We start from the raw sequence: 15,333 nt of genomic DNA on the forward strand, positions 1-15,333 counted from the left end.
AGTCGCGATGAATGAATGACATTGAACCGTGATTGCGGTTAGACAAATCATCCGAGAAAATAACTCCCAATTACAGAGTCGAGGGTCTAATTTGGCGTCGTTTCTTCATTTGAATATTATATGAATTCATCGGTGCGTTTCGCATTAGGGGGTCTTTTCAAACTCGTCCCCCTGAAATGGGGAAAACTATGCTACGAAAATGTTGAGCCGACCTCCTCGATTCGAGAAGAGAATTTACGATATCACGAGATAAAAATGATACCCCGCGGTCACCCGTGTGATCCCACATACATTTCTCAACGCGGTTTTCTCTATCTCTTTTTTTTTTTCTTTCTTCTTTTTTCTTTTCCTTCTTCTTTTACAGACACACCTATGAACGTTGCCGCAGAGACCCAGATGATATAATAATTGTCATTAAAACTTCCATCGACCGACGGTCAGTGGTTTCAGTTCACACGGGTCATTTGAAGCTGATATTACCTATCCTTAGGCCTAATTAAGGCCAGTGCCATGGCAAAGAAAATTACAAGCTCCGCATATTTCGCTATATTTCTAACGTCCTTAATTTATTCCCCGTTTCGAGGTTGCTCTAAGGGAAATTAATTTAATTGGACAAAAGTATGCCCGTATCTGATTTCTATTTTAATTTTTGCTCCGGGAGTACGCGATACACATCGCCCTTTTAAAGGTAAAAATGGTAATTCTTCATTCGGGTTAACCACGGAGAACGTAGTACACTGCAACGGGTACATCGTACTACGTGCGTTAAATTTTTCATTCCAAATTGATCAGCGACGCGTTAATTATCCCCAAGATAAACGTCCTTTCGCGTCCTAAAGAACCCACCTGTATAATCTCCTTATACTTCCAACGCGCAAACTGGCCGCTACTCGCACACGTGCTTCGACCGCCAATGCGAATCGCCACTCCGATAATCGAGTCGCGGTTCGTATCGGTGGTAACGTGCAACGATATTCTTTTGCACAAGGTTTTCATGGTTTTCCGTTCTTTTCCAACACGTACTTCCGGTTCGGGGTGTCGGTCCGCCGATCGCACTTCGCCGTGTTCGAATAATAGGCGAAATTTGCCGCCAAAACGAACAGCACATCGCTTCGCGTGGGGCAAAGGTGACAAATGTACCGGGTGGACGGTAAAGAAGCGAGTCGTTGAAATGTTGTTACGATTCGAATGTTCCATCGGGGAATAATTCAGCGGCCTGATCCAATCTTCGCGAGGCGACCTTCGACCCCGCCCATCCTTGCAGGTTAGACCCGAAGCGGCGCGGTGGTGCTAAGTCAAGGCGAATGCAAAGGCGGAGCGAGGCGGAGGTACGAAACGCAATCGTACCGTGCTTCTGTTAAACACAGTTATTATGCAAGTATTTAGATGAGGATACCGTCGTCCCGGTATCCCGAGGGAGAGAGATAGGAGGTGTCACTACCCTCCCCCCCCCCCCCCCCCCCCCGCCGTGTACGTACGTACGTACGTACGTATACGCCGGTCCGTATAATTGCGTTCGCGAAGGAATTCGCACTTGTTTCATTTTAAAAGCCGAGTGTATACCCCGGATGAAAAAGAAAATATGAGTTCACGAACAAGTTGAGATGGTATTACGATCTTTTTCCATTCGTCTTCTCCTCTTCTCTTTCTTTCTCGCTTCCCTTTTTTTTTTTTTTTTTTTTTTTTCTTCCATCTTTAATACTATTACGCTCCGCGCCAAAGATGGGCGGACAAGACGAACGGACGGAGGGATTGGAAAGAAACGCTTAACCTCTTCGTGTATACACACAAGCCTTGGGCTATTACGGTGTTGAAAATGAAAGTAGGTATTCCCGTCTAGCGAAGAATCGCTGTGACGCCGACGGTGTCCCACCTGCGGGCGTAATTTTTAGCCGAAGGATCGTTTACCCGTCGCTAAAACTCTCTTAATGAATTCCGTAAAAGGTTTCCTTCTTTTTTTCTATCTCTCTCTCTCTCTCTCTCTCTCCTCCAGCCGCTTGCCAAAATGTTGCCGGGCTTTACACTCATATCCATATGTGTCCGCGGGCCGACCGTTCGGCCGTTCTTTTTTTTGGTTTTTTTGTTTTTTTCTTATGGAAATTTAGGAAATGAAGAACAATCGAGCGAGCGGGTATAGGAACCCCTGCGGATGTTGACAATAGAAGAAGAGACGTAAAAAAGAAGAAGGATAATAAAAGAAAAAAGAAAAAAGAAAAAAAAAAAAAAAAAATTGGATGAAAACTAAAAAGAAACGTGATCTTTTTTCGCATTTGTCTTAGAGTACGTTACTTACTGGGCGCAGCAACACGCCGATTATGCGAGTTCTCCGAGAGTTGAAGGTACGTGATTGGAATGGGTGAGCAAACCTATCCTCAATATTTCAACTTCATACTTTTACTGCTACTACGAGAGCAAAATATAGATTAGAACCGAGAGCCTTGTACCCGATGCATTTCCATTCGCAGATCTTACGGTTGTAGATGTGTATACATATATAGTTTGTACTTTATCCCGGCGATGTACTCTAAATATGAAGCTTTGCGCTCGTAACGAATTTTTATTAGTTTTATAATTTTTCCAGGTTTACGACGACGAGCGGCGATTGAAAAATTCAACGACGTGAAATTTCCGCGAGGTAGACGCATCGAAAATTATATATACATACATACGCGAGAAAAGCGAATCGTTTTGTGGGAGTCGAGGGAGCGAAACGACGACGGGATCGGAGCTCTGCCTTTCACTTATTATAATTTTCGTATACGATAAGACGTGATCCGGGGGTGGGGGGGAGAAAAAGGATCAATTAAAGAAACTAACGCCTCGTATTTAGTCCCTCGTCGGATTTACTCTGCTGAAAAGACACGCGTCCCCGTCGACTTCTTTGCTAATTGGAAAGTTGTCTTCGGAGATTCGCGCGTATAGCGGACGGTGTCCCGCAGTTGCAGTACGCGTCAAAGTCTTTATATTCAGAAAATAACGAAGATACGATGCTCAAGGGAGAAGAAAGCGCGGCTATTAACTCAACGTCGATTACTACCTCGCACCGATCACCTTCATTAGCATAATATCGGTTCTCCGCATTAACATAAATTCATAGTAGGCGTAGAGCGATTTATTCAGATGCGATGGTAGGTAGCTGTGACACGGAACACGCCCATGTATTCATTATTCCTCGGATATGACGGCCGACCGACGCGACGGTGCGACGAACGTAAGTCATTCGGCTCTCCGACCCCGCCTGAGGAAAAACTTTTTCGTTCTCCGTTTCACGCTGTCAAACTTCGAATGACGTTTGCGTGCGTTGGTCATTTCGTTTGTATTTTTCTTCTGATTTTCGGTCGCCTCTTTTGCGGCGTGACGTAATGAGCTTGGAATACAAATGGCACCGATTCACGGCGACGAAGAGGACCCTGAATGTTCGGGGAGTGGTTCTCGAAAATGACGTCATACTGTATCATAACAGCGGTAATGCCTGAGAATACAAGCGGGACGAATCTTCGAAGGCCTGACCTTATATAAAAAATGTTCGTCTTATTTGTTTCGTTGTTATTTTTTAGCGATTGGAACATAACTCGACAAAAGAATGGCAGATTTTTATACACTTTAGGGAAGGGCGTCGCCTCGCCGGTGACCAGGAATTCTATTTTTATAACAAATCCCGTAATCTTTGGCCCGTTTATAGCGTGGATTTCGAGGTATAAATCAGCCAAACTTTACGCCGGTTCGTACACATGAGGTAATTTATTTATCTCCGGCGTCGGCAGCGCGGTCCGGTCCCTCCCAGTAATTTTTCAGCGTCTCAATTAATGGCGCGGATAATTAAGAAACAAACGAGTAACAAAAGTGGCGAACGCGAGGGCGGATCGCTCAGGGTCCAACTCCTCGCCCCGGTACCAGAAATGCCCAAATATTCGAACTCGATCGCGAGCTACGCTCGGTGGTGATCACCGGGAGAGGTGTGGCTCTTGGTATTATTACGTAAGCGATGACAAATTGCAAAGAAAACCGGTGGCATGCTTCCAAAGATTGGACGCTCTCTGAACTCTGGGTAAGTGTTCATTGAAATTGGCTATTTTTTAAGCTAACCGTTTGGCTGCTGCTGCGAGAGTATTGGATTTGGAATTTCAGAAGACTTATCCGACGAGGTGTCTAACGAGTTTCGATATGTACATGTGGTTGTTAATTACTTTGTCAGTCTCATCGGAAAATAATCGTTTCGCTTGAAAATGGTGAAACTGAACCAAATTTTCAGGGGGATCCCCGACTTCGTACATTTTTTGATTCTACGGGGTTTCTAACGTGTCGCTAAAACCGGCCGAAATGTGAAAGAAGAGAAAAAAAAAACATAAATAAACGGCTCCCACTTGAAAATTTCCGTCTAAACGAAATGTTACATTTATCAAAGTTACCACACTTATTGCCGGAAGCAAAATTTTTAATTTCAAATTGCAATGTGCGTGGTCGTGTCAGAAACGCGCGCGTACAACGCTTTCGGCATTTGAACATCTTTTGGAATAGAAATGGTCGTTGTCAAAGTGATTGATGAAAGTAGACCGGTATTATTTCCTCGGAGATCAATCTTTATTATCTTGTGGCAGCATAAATTTCGGCATTATTACTATTTTTTATTTTCATTTTTTTCCATCCATCCATTTTATTTATTTTTTCTTCTTCACAGTTCTAAAAATCTCCGGGCAATGTTAGGTACGCGTAATGAAGCGGTTATACGGCCGCGTACAATAGCACGCGTACGTATGACATTGACGAGCAATGAAGATTAAAAAGTTTCGAAAGCTCGAAAAATCAGGCAGGTACACGTCAGGTACGTACCTGCCACCGCGGTTGTTTCTCAAATAATTACGAATTACCGGCGGATAACGCGAAGATAAACTTAACGTCTTCAGAATTTCATACGCGGAAGCTCCGACGCGCGTTGTTATAATCACACCGTCGAAACGAAGGTACGAGTGTAGCCTTACCCACCGATAATTTCTCTCGGCTTTTAAGGAGTGAATGTTCATCAATGTCAAATCAGCCGTATGAAATTTCGTCTTTGTTCGTCGATAACGGCAACGCTCCGCCGCGTCAACCGATGCCTGAGTATTTTTTTCTTTCGTTTTTTTAGTTTTTTTTTTTTTTTTTTTTAACCCCTCCTCCTATTAATAACATCTTATTAGCATCACTGTAAAGGCGTTGTAAAAATGAGGGTAATAAGTCATCCGATCCTCTTCTTCGTTCGGCTCGATAACGAACGCGACGCTACACGTTAGGCGATGATGATCGTTCTTGCACCAAATTGATCGAACCACCATAGGAATCCGATGGGAAAAAAAAGGGGAAAGACCTCCCCCCCCCCCCCTTCCCCAAGAGTTCCCGTTCAAGATTTCTGACAAAACGATTGTCGAGTCTCGATGAATTTTTTTTTGAGAAAAGAATAAGCGGAAAAAATCGTCCCGTACGTCCGGCTCGTTGGAGTCGACGGAATTCCGAGACTGCAAAACTTCCTCCCGCAAGATAAAACGCCACGCCTTGACAGCTGCAAAAGTAACTAATTGCTGCAACTCACGAATTAGCATCGGCAATAAAGTCGTACCGGTTATACGTACCGAACTCTTCTCTTTAGAGTCGGACACGGAGACTGTAAAGGTTCGTTAGTCATCGCGCTCTTCGTGTTCTCTGTACACGTAATTTTGCTCACCGCGTTTTTGTATCAGGTACGCCGCTAGGGCCGACCGGCCGTTCTCGCGAACCCGCAACGACCTACTACCTCCGCTCGCTCGCTCCGCTCCGTTCCGATCCGCGTTATCTATGCCCAATATGCTCCGGGGGATGCGCGCGATCGCTGACGTGATGTGTGGAGACAAAAAATTATCAACGAATAAGTAAAAAATATTTCTCATATGACCGCTGAACTTATTTATATACCCGTCTCTCTACTGAAGGAGTATAAGAGTGCTGCGAGTGCGAGGCCTACATTCCGTGTCATCCTGCCATCGAGTGTCTCGCTCGTTAGCACGACTCCGAGCATATTATCACCTGAATAAATGATTAATGCTGATTGTCCCGCGGAATTTTCATTTTATACATGTATATATATATATATATATATATATATATATATATATATATTTATACGCATTACCGGTATACACGTATGCCTAATACGCTACACGAAGTACCCCGTACGTACCGCGTGTATTTCAATCGCCTGAAAAATAGAACCGTTAAAAAGAATAATCTTTATCGACACGCGAGTAAGCGTGCACGTGGATATTCGAGGAGTTACGCTGTTATTAATTAGAAACGATTCATCGATTTTCGTTAGATTTTCAAATTATTCAAATTTCGAACGCTCGGCCCTAGAGACGCGGAAGCGATCGCTACCGTGTTACAGCCTTCGATATCTCGTTTGGAAACGTTGACTTCTGATTCCTTTTTTTTTCTTCTTTATCGTACTCGATCCGACGAAGACAAAGTTTGCGGTAGAGAATCCGACAGCTGTCATGGTAATAGCGTGTTGTTCTTTTTTCTATTTTATTTTTGTAGCAACGTGTTTTATGGTAGTTATTTCGCTAACGGTAAATTCGTGGCACCCGATGTACAGTATAGCGTGTAATTTAACTAGGAGTAAGCAATAATTTGGCCGACAGTTATTATCGTGATCACGTGTGAAAAGTGACTCTAATAGTACTTGTCAGGCGTGGAGGTATGCGTAATAATTGCGCTAACGAGCATTTTTAAGATACCGGTGTGATCCGCTGAAGGCTTCTTCGATCCGAAACATCGCCACTCCGGAATCCCGGCGCTTCGAGCGCGCGGAACCACGAACGAATCGGCGAAAATTTTGGCAATTTTGCCAAATTATGGTGAATCGAAACGCGTGGAGATCGGGGAAACGATCGATCGGATGGAAAGTGCGTCGTTCGCCGTTCCGTGGGACGACGAAACGAAAGCAGCGTTTTCAGAAAAAAAAATTTCCTTCTCCTATTCACCGTTTTTCACGCGGCGTAGGCGCGTACGGCCGGAGATTCGATTGCGAAAATTAATCACTCGGCGAGTAAAAGCGATAATACGCGGTTCGCCGGCTAGTCGCGATCGCAAAAATGTTTCAAGCTCCCCGTCGAACCGCGGCGACGCGTATTCCTACAGACACAGAGCTAACTACACCATAGGATACACATATATATATATGCCAGTCCGCGCTCTCGATACCAGATAGTGATTGATGATGATTAGCCCCGATTTGCCGATAAGGTAGTGCGCAGCGTTAAGGTGAGCCTGTTATACACGGTAGCGCTATCATAACAGCGACATAATATTCGAGATCTGTCCGTTTCCCCCCTAAAATTTTGTACGATATGCAATTACCGGAATACAGTTGGCGCCGGACTGTAAAATACCTCGCTGTATCCTCGGCGTTAATCTCGCGAGGATTTCTAATTTCAAGCGGGCGTATAGCGATTCGGTGAAATAAGGTGAAAAATAACGTATCCGATACTTTGGACTGTACCGTACCGTACCTACACTTACACCGCATCGGCAGCAATGGGTTTCCAACGGGGCAATAAAGACCGTCAGTTTATGACTTACGAATCGACTCATGTTTCACTCCTGTCCCGACAAAATACCGAAAGCTCGTTAATTCATCCTCGAAATTTTACTGCTGGCCAACCAAAACCAATTGGTGGTTTTTTTTTTTCATAGCTTATAATCGTTCTCCCGAAATAAATTATGGAACGTTTGGACAATGTCGCGTGAAGACTTACCAGGTGGTGGCTTTGACATTTGTCATTCTTAATTCGGACAACTTTGGTTACCTTGTACCCGCACCGTTGAACATCTTCGCTGACTTTCGTTTCTTTTTGAATCGGTTACTTTTTACGAAAGATTTGTCAGAATAAAGCTTTACGTGAATGAAATCGATAGGAGCAGCGGAGGCGGGGGAGGGGCGGGGGGGGGGGGGAAGGGGGGTAGGGAATAAGGGAATGGACAAAGGTCGCGATGTCGGAGATTCGCGAGGTGAGCGGAACGGAAGCCGTTCGCCGGGACGCGGAGCGTCTCGGAGACGGACGAGTTCGCGGTCCGCGCCGCGTTTCGTTGTATCCGACGTGGTATCTGTGCCAGCGTTAGGTATAGGAGTAGTACAGTCTAAGATTGAACGCGCTCGGATGGCTTTTAAATCCTTTGCCAGAGATTCAATTTCTTCGAGAACTGAGTGCAGCGCAGCGCAGCGGGGGTGAAGGGGAGACTCTACTCGGTGTGGTCTTGCGGCGATCGCACGGCCGGCGCCAGGGCCGCTAGTTAGCGTGATTCAGTTGGCGGACTCTGGCCGATCACACGCTTCGAAACGCTTGGAACCCGACCGCCGTACAAGAGATCGGAGGGATTAGAGGGGGAGCTTGTTGTTTTCCGATCGCCGCTAAATATCTTCTGGGAGAAGAGAGGAGTCCCCGGGCAGGCAGCGGCGTCGGACTGATGCATCCCGCTGTCAACGCCGGTATCTCGGAGCCGAGTGCCATACCGGTCGATCGGAGATACCGTCGTGCCCGCAACGGCGGAGGATACGGTCGGATCTGAAGTCCGGATTTGCGTAGACCGAGGGGGCGGTGCGAAAAAAAGATAATCCCCGGCTTAATTTGACGCGGGGCGATCGCCGTTAATCTCCGGTATATAACAAGGTGTGGAACGATGAGGCGAATCGACGACACCGGCACCGTAGCCAATATTCGCTCGGGGAGATCGATGTTCGCGATTGCGCTCCCTTTCTATCGGTATGATCATCCATTTTGGCTTTTGAACCTGCTCTTGTTCCGTTGTATAAGGCGGCTAACCGTGGCCATAGGAACGTGACTAAATATCGGTGTGGCTACCGAGCAATGATCCGAGGGGAATCGGGAAACGAGATAGTCGTGTCCGAGTTGCGCGCCCCCGTACCCTTTGTCTTTGTTTTCATGCGGCCATTAATTACTGGCTCTTTTTTCAATCGATCTGTGGTAGCATCTCGCGAGGGACGTGACTTCCCATAAACCGTGAACCGGCGAAGAAGAAGCGACCGACCGAGCGGAGTTCTTTAATCGGAAGCACGTCGTTTTTCATCGGGAAGAAGGATCGCAGAACCCACGGGGTTCGCCCGAGTCCGACGACGGTGGTTAGGTTCCGAGGAGAACGAGGAAGAACGAACCGAGGTGCAATGAGTCCGCCTGGGAAGACCGTGAACTCGACCCGGCTCTTCGGCTGGGCTCACACACGATGGGGTCACCAAAGCCTCCCGAGGATCCCCCGTAGCTCTTCGACGGGCAACTCCTAGCTTTGTTCGTCATTTTCGCTATTCCGAAAATTCGCACGACGATCAACCCGCCGCTATCGATGTTCGAACGATTATTTGGGCAATCGACGGTGCGCCTCGGAAAATACATCAGGTGCTTCGACAGCTGTCGAATTCAACCTACATCGTCGTATATATATATATATAGAGACCAGGGCTGAATTTACAAACTCATTTCTTCGGCGTTTTTTACACCGCTGCCTTTCGATGTGGGCGTATCAAAAGTTTTTTTCTTTTCTCCCCTCTCCGTTTCTTTTTTATTTACTCATTTTTTATTTCACGACGCCAAACTTGCCGTCGACTCGGGTTAATCGATGCGTTAAGCTTGTATAGATTGGTCTCGCGGCAGCACCGTAAGCGCTGATTAAAGACGCCGCATCTTTTCAACGTCTGGTAATATACATGGTAAAACTTTTCCTTCTTTTTTTTTTTCCTTGTTTTTTTTTTTTTTTTATGATTTCTTGAGGTCGCCCAATTTACGGCGTATTATCGCAAATTGACATATAATTCTATCGATCGCACGATGTGTGCGTATAAAGATTTCGGGGATGGAGGGAGGGAGGGAGGGAGGGAGGGGCAAGGGGGTCATTAAATTCGTCACGGAATTTGTATCGCAACAACATTCGGCGGGTTTCTATATATCCCACGTAGCGTATTATTTTTATTAATGTTACTTTTTTTTTTTTTTTTTTTCTTTTCTCAGCGTTTCACATAATGCTAATTAATGATTTTATGTTAACAAAATTTGGTAAAGCGAGAACCGTATATAATTCTGGTCTTGAATTGAACGAATTATGTATTTGTACCACTTGTTTATAGGATAAAGTTTATTAAAAATGAAATTAAGAACTTGTAAAAGGTATAAAAACCTCCAGGTATCTACGCAAGCTCTATAAATACGTACGGTCGACGTAAAGAACGTCTTCGAAGAAGAAATCACGTATGGTTTTTATTCTCGGCTATCTTGCAATAAAAATGAAAAATAAAATCAACGTGAGCATGCATCGTCGGTAATATTCATTCGCGAGACTCATTAACGAACTAAAGCTTATATTATTATCACGTTTATTATTCACCTCACGCAAAAATAATATAACACTCGGCAAATCTCCTCGTTAAGAATATACAGGTACATATATACATACAGGCAAACGTAACGTATACAATAATCACCTCGTGTCCAAAGCGAAATTATTTCAAAATTAATTATTGTGCAGTATAATCGTTTCAACTATTTCAATTATATATTTTTCTCCTATAATATAGAAGAAAAAAAAAAAAAAAAAAAAAAAAAAAACAAAAACAGTTCTCCTCGTTCGATGAATTTCACAAGAAAACATATAATACACGTACGTGAAAATTGATTGATCATTGCTATAGATAAAATAGTTGATCGAAATTCCGTTTGTTTTAAAAAGATGAAAAATAATAATCCGCGCTTCTATACCGAACTCCTACACCGAAGGGTATAACGCGCGGTTAAGAGCCCCCTTACACTTGAACGTATATATCTAGATATAAATCTGTAGCTATACATACACAGGTAGGTATATGGTACATAAGCGTATATAGGTGTAATACGCATAGCCTTTTGCTTGCGGCCGTTTACCTCAGGCTAGAGGGGGCCTAGTGGTTTCTGAACTGTTACGGCTGTCAATAAACACTAGATCGTGCCCCTATACGGTGCGTGGAGTTCCGTACAAAAAGCTACCACCGATCCGTACCCCGTATACCGTAGGCAAGCGAACGGCGAATCGCGGCGGGTTCGTTCTTAACGCGAGCGTTTCATAGAGCCGCGCCGCGGCGAATATACCCACGGGTTCCTCGGCGTCGGCCAGGTTTCCCAATACCCGCGGGAAATCCACACGTGAATATATCGGAGTTGAGTTTTACCGATCGGGAGATCGCTGCTCAGAGTGCGAGAATTAATCTCGTTGCGCGGGTGTTCCATTCCGCGGGTTATACAGCACCGCGGATACCGATCTCTCGAACTCGCCACAAATATTATCGTCATTTTCGATCGCACGATCTTTTCGCAAACTTGACGCCCGCTCTCCGGACGTGGGAGAAAAATTTTACATCCGCCTTGGCGCCTCTCTTTCTCGCCCCGATGAATTTTAAACGGACGATGATATATTTTTTGTCGATCGGTGAGAAGACGACAAACGATTTATACCGGATACGCAGACTCCGTTCGTTCGTAGAGTAAAAACGATTCTCGTACGATTGGAAGGGAAGATAGTGCGCCCTACTGCACTTTGAATCAACCGCTTCCGGTTTCAGATCGACGGCGATATTTTCTTTATGGAAATTTGGAAGAATACTGAAATCGACCGTTGGAGCTTCCGTTGACCACTGCATCCCCGACGGGTTTCTTTGTTCGTTAATCGGACTGGAAATCAAATTAGTCATTTCGGAAGCAAAGAAGTAAAGCGTTTACTTTATTTTTATTTTTTTTTTCTCTCCGCTCTACTCGGACCAAGTTAATTTTCTCGGAAGAGATATTACGAGTGGATTTATTTGAGGAGTTAAAGAAGACAATAGGAATTTAATGACGAGTACAGGGGAGTGATAGCTGAGCGCGGCGGATAGATTGGCAATCGCACAATATTTACAGAAGCTACCGTGGCTACTTTAGACGTCGGTTAAAGGACAGCGATTCAGTTGACCATCAAAGATCGCCGATCGCCGATCGCCGATCGACTGTAATCGACATGAGACGCGGCTCATTTATTTGCCGTATTTGGCAGCTCGTTAAGGAAATAGGAAATAACGCGCGTTTATATATATGTATATATATATATATATATATATATACTGACCAGTCCCAAGTCTGGACCTAGCAGATATCGGATTCGTGGGCGGCTCGAATAAACGAATACAGGAGCTAGAAATACGCCGACAGATTCCGTCTACCTACTTCTTACCTGATTTATGGTTATCTATACGTTTACAAATAGTTCGTTAACGACCATATTAATCAGTACACCGAATTAACTGTTACACGTATAAATACACCTATCTCACGCTCCCCGCTCGGAGAAAACGGGGGGGGAAAAAAAAGAACGCGTGACACAACGACGACAAAAATAAAAAACGAGATGAATTTCGTAATACAAAGGTGTTCGTTACTCACGTGACGTTGCATCGCTCGTTGCCTTATCGTAAAACGGAGCGGATAACTCACCTGAAACATAAAGAAAAATTTGCCTGATTTTCCAAAGAAATTTGTTGATTAACTCGAGCGTAAGATAAAATTTCATTTCCAAGGCAACGCGATTCGGCGGGTCTCGACCGGAGGAGAATTCCTCCCGATTTTTCATCGGGGATGACGGTAATGACTTCCCCAACGTTCGCCGAGATTGACACACTCCGAGTTTCGAAACCATGTAATTTTATGCTCAGGTAACGCCGCGCGCCGCGTGCGCTATTCCAACCGAGCATTAATAATTTTTTTTTACCTCCCTATTTTTATCATCGTTTTTTCCATTTTTTTTTCATCATCTTTTCCTCTTTCGAACTATTCGTATAATACCGTGACGAAAGGAAGGTGGAGGTGAAGCTCGCCTAATGAAAGGTGAAAGGTGAACCGACGTGACAGCACCGGCGATGTGGCCTCCCCTTGTCTTCACTCTTAGCTTTTTCATTCAGCGTAGTGATACCCCGAGGAATTCCGCCGACGCGTTAATTCATAAATAGCGGAATCATTTCGCTTAGCGAGAATTTTACGCAGTCGCGAAGCTAGTTTTCCATGTCCGCTGAACGTCCGTTTGACGGGGGGATCCTGTCAAAGTTCCGCGTAGATTTTTGTTTTTACTTATTTAAGTTTTTCATTTTCTTCTCAGTTCGAGCAGAACGGAAGCCTCTCGGTAAAACGACCGATCCGATCGTGGGTAAAAAATGATCTCTTCTTTTTCTCCATTTTATCCTTACGTAATTTGAGCTAATTATACGATACCGAACGTATACTCGTGCAATTTTGTTCGAATAAGTTTTCCAGATGACTTAAATTAATGTCTCGATCATTATCGTATTTATTAGGCGCGGTATTTTGTCGGTAATCAGCTTATATAAATTACTATAGTCGCGGGACCGAAATCCCGCTCGCCTATATGATATTTATAATAAATCATCAATTAGGTTGCAAACTCGATAACTCGCTATGAATATTTTATATTGCCTTGAAAGGATTGAACCAGTTTGAGAAAACTGCAAATAATCGATACACGAATACGCGCACACATATACATCTATATATAATATATATGTATATCATACGTACGTTTTCACATTTCAATGAGATCGGGTAAAGTTGTCAAGATTCTCGAGTGATTATACGAAGACAAGAAAAAGAAAAAAAAAAAAAAAAGAATCAGAGTAAAAAAACGGATAAATAAAAATAAAAAGAACTAGTGAAAAACAAAAAGTCGTTCACCGACCATAAAAGTCTAGTGTACAAATAAATAAATTAATAACTTAAGTGGAATTCCAGAGAGAGAGACCGCCAAGAATTTTTCTACAACAAAAAGCCCGACTATATATACCTCTTTTTCAACGATAGAACAATAATTTATCATCGTGGTATAGTGCGTTTCTAATTTTTCCACTTTTTTCTTGATAACCAGGGAACCTGTTTTGAAATTTATAAGAAAAAATTACCGCGGCCTCGCTACACTTTATAGAGCCTTTGAAAGACAATTGAAGACGCGTATCGTTCGTTAGACGCGACATCCTTCAACAAAAAAATGCGAAATTTTCGAAACTAGGGATTCATAAAAAATGCTCTCCGGTAAAAATCACGAAAATTGAGCCAATTTTTATTTCATCCCTCCCCCGCATCGAAATCCACGTCGCACGATATTCCAACGGGTCACGGAGATTTGATTCAGCATATTGAATATTTATACATATATTATATATATATATATATTATACATATATATATATATATGAATTCATTAAAATTTATTTATGAATGCTCGGTAAAGGGCTCGGCACCTATATCTTGGCTCCGTCGGCACCGCTGTCGTATATCATATCGGGACAAGGTGTGTCGATGTCTCTTGCACGCCTGCACGTACGTAATTTACTCCACTTTTTCTACGGGAACGTTTACAGAACCCATTCCTTACGTTTGTAGAAATTGAAAATAAATTTTATAGCCGCGCTGTATGGTCTGCAAACGTCGAAAATTATTCATCCGAAGACCAGGTAAATTCAACGCGGGAGTCTGCACCGTCGGAAAAACAAACAAAGAAAAAAAACAAAAAAGATATATTGACGCAATTCCGGCAAGATGAGAAAAAATATTTTCACAAAAACTTGACGACCTATTTCGGTTCGAAGTATCGTTAAATTATAAACACGATCCTTTTGTGAGGACGGCGGCGATCGCGATCCCCCGCTTGGTTCGCACGTAATAATATAAACTAACCCCCGCAAAATGAGGCAGCCTACGCGTCTATACGTATGCGCCGGTCGCATGATTCATGGAAGTAAATCACACGCGACGACTTTACGTCACGTTGTCTCGTTTTCATCGAGATCTATCGAGCTCAATATAATATTATTTTACCTTCTCTCGACGCACGAGATGGCTTATTGTTGCTCCACGCGACTATTGGACGCGCGACGTCGTGCACACGTGTGGGAGAGAATAGAAATAGTTACAAATGAAAGATAATAATAGAAAATAAACAAAAAAAAAATAAATAAATAAATAAAACCTAGAGCGTATATCCGTAATGTCCCCCAGCTGATCCATTGTGGCCGGGCCATAAGCGGTCGCAAATCTTACATTGTATTGACTTGTAAAAATTCTTTCCTTCTATTTCTATTCATCCCTGTAATTGTTCGGAATAAAGTCGTCGTCGTCGCCAAAAAGAAAGGGATTCGGTTTTTTTTTTTTTTTGGTTTTTTTTTTTTGTTTCTGTTCAGCAGCGGAAATCGGAAAGGTCTGATGAAAATGACGCGTTTTCAACGTCCCTGACGATTGACGGGGGTACTAC

At 43.7% G+C, this 15,333-nt stretch overlaps 1 protein-coding gene across 3 annotated transcripts in view; it reads right to left on the reverse strand.

The window, feature by feature from the left end:
- The window catches only part of LOC105692785 (putative uncharacterized protein DDB_G0271982), a 253,124-nt gene that overhangs the window by 57,333 nt on the left and 180,458 nt on the right, over positions 1–15,333 (reverse strand). The window contains exon 5 of one of the 3 annotated variants that reach the window (XM_048652529.1): positions 12,462–12,512. The exons of the other annotated variants lie outside the window; for them this stretch is intronic. Within the exon in view, the coding sequence (XP_048508486.1) occupies positions 12,462–12,512 (51 nt within the window). The remainder of the gene's footprint in view (positions 1–12,461; positions 12,513–15,333) is intronic. 3 annotated transcript variants of the gene reach the window in all.

The sequence above is a fragment of the Athalia rosae genome, chromosome 1, assembly GCF_917208135.1.
Source record: "Athalia rosae chromosome 1, iyAthRosa1.1, whole genome shotgun sequence".
Lineage (NCBI taxonomy): Eukaryota > Metazoa > Arthropoda > Insecta > Hymenoptera > Athaliidae > Athalia > Athalia rosae.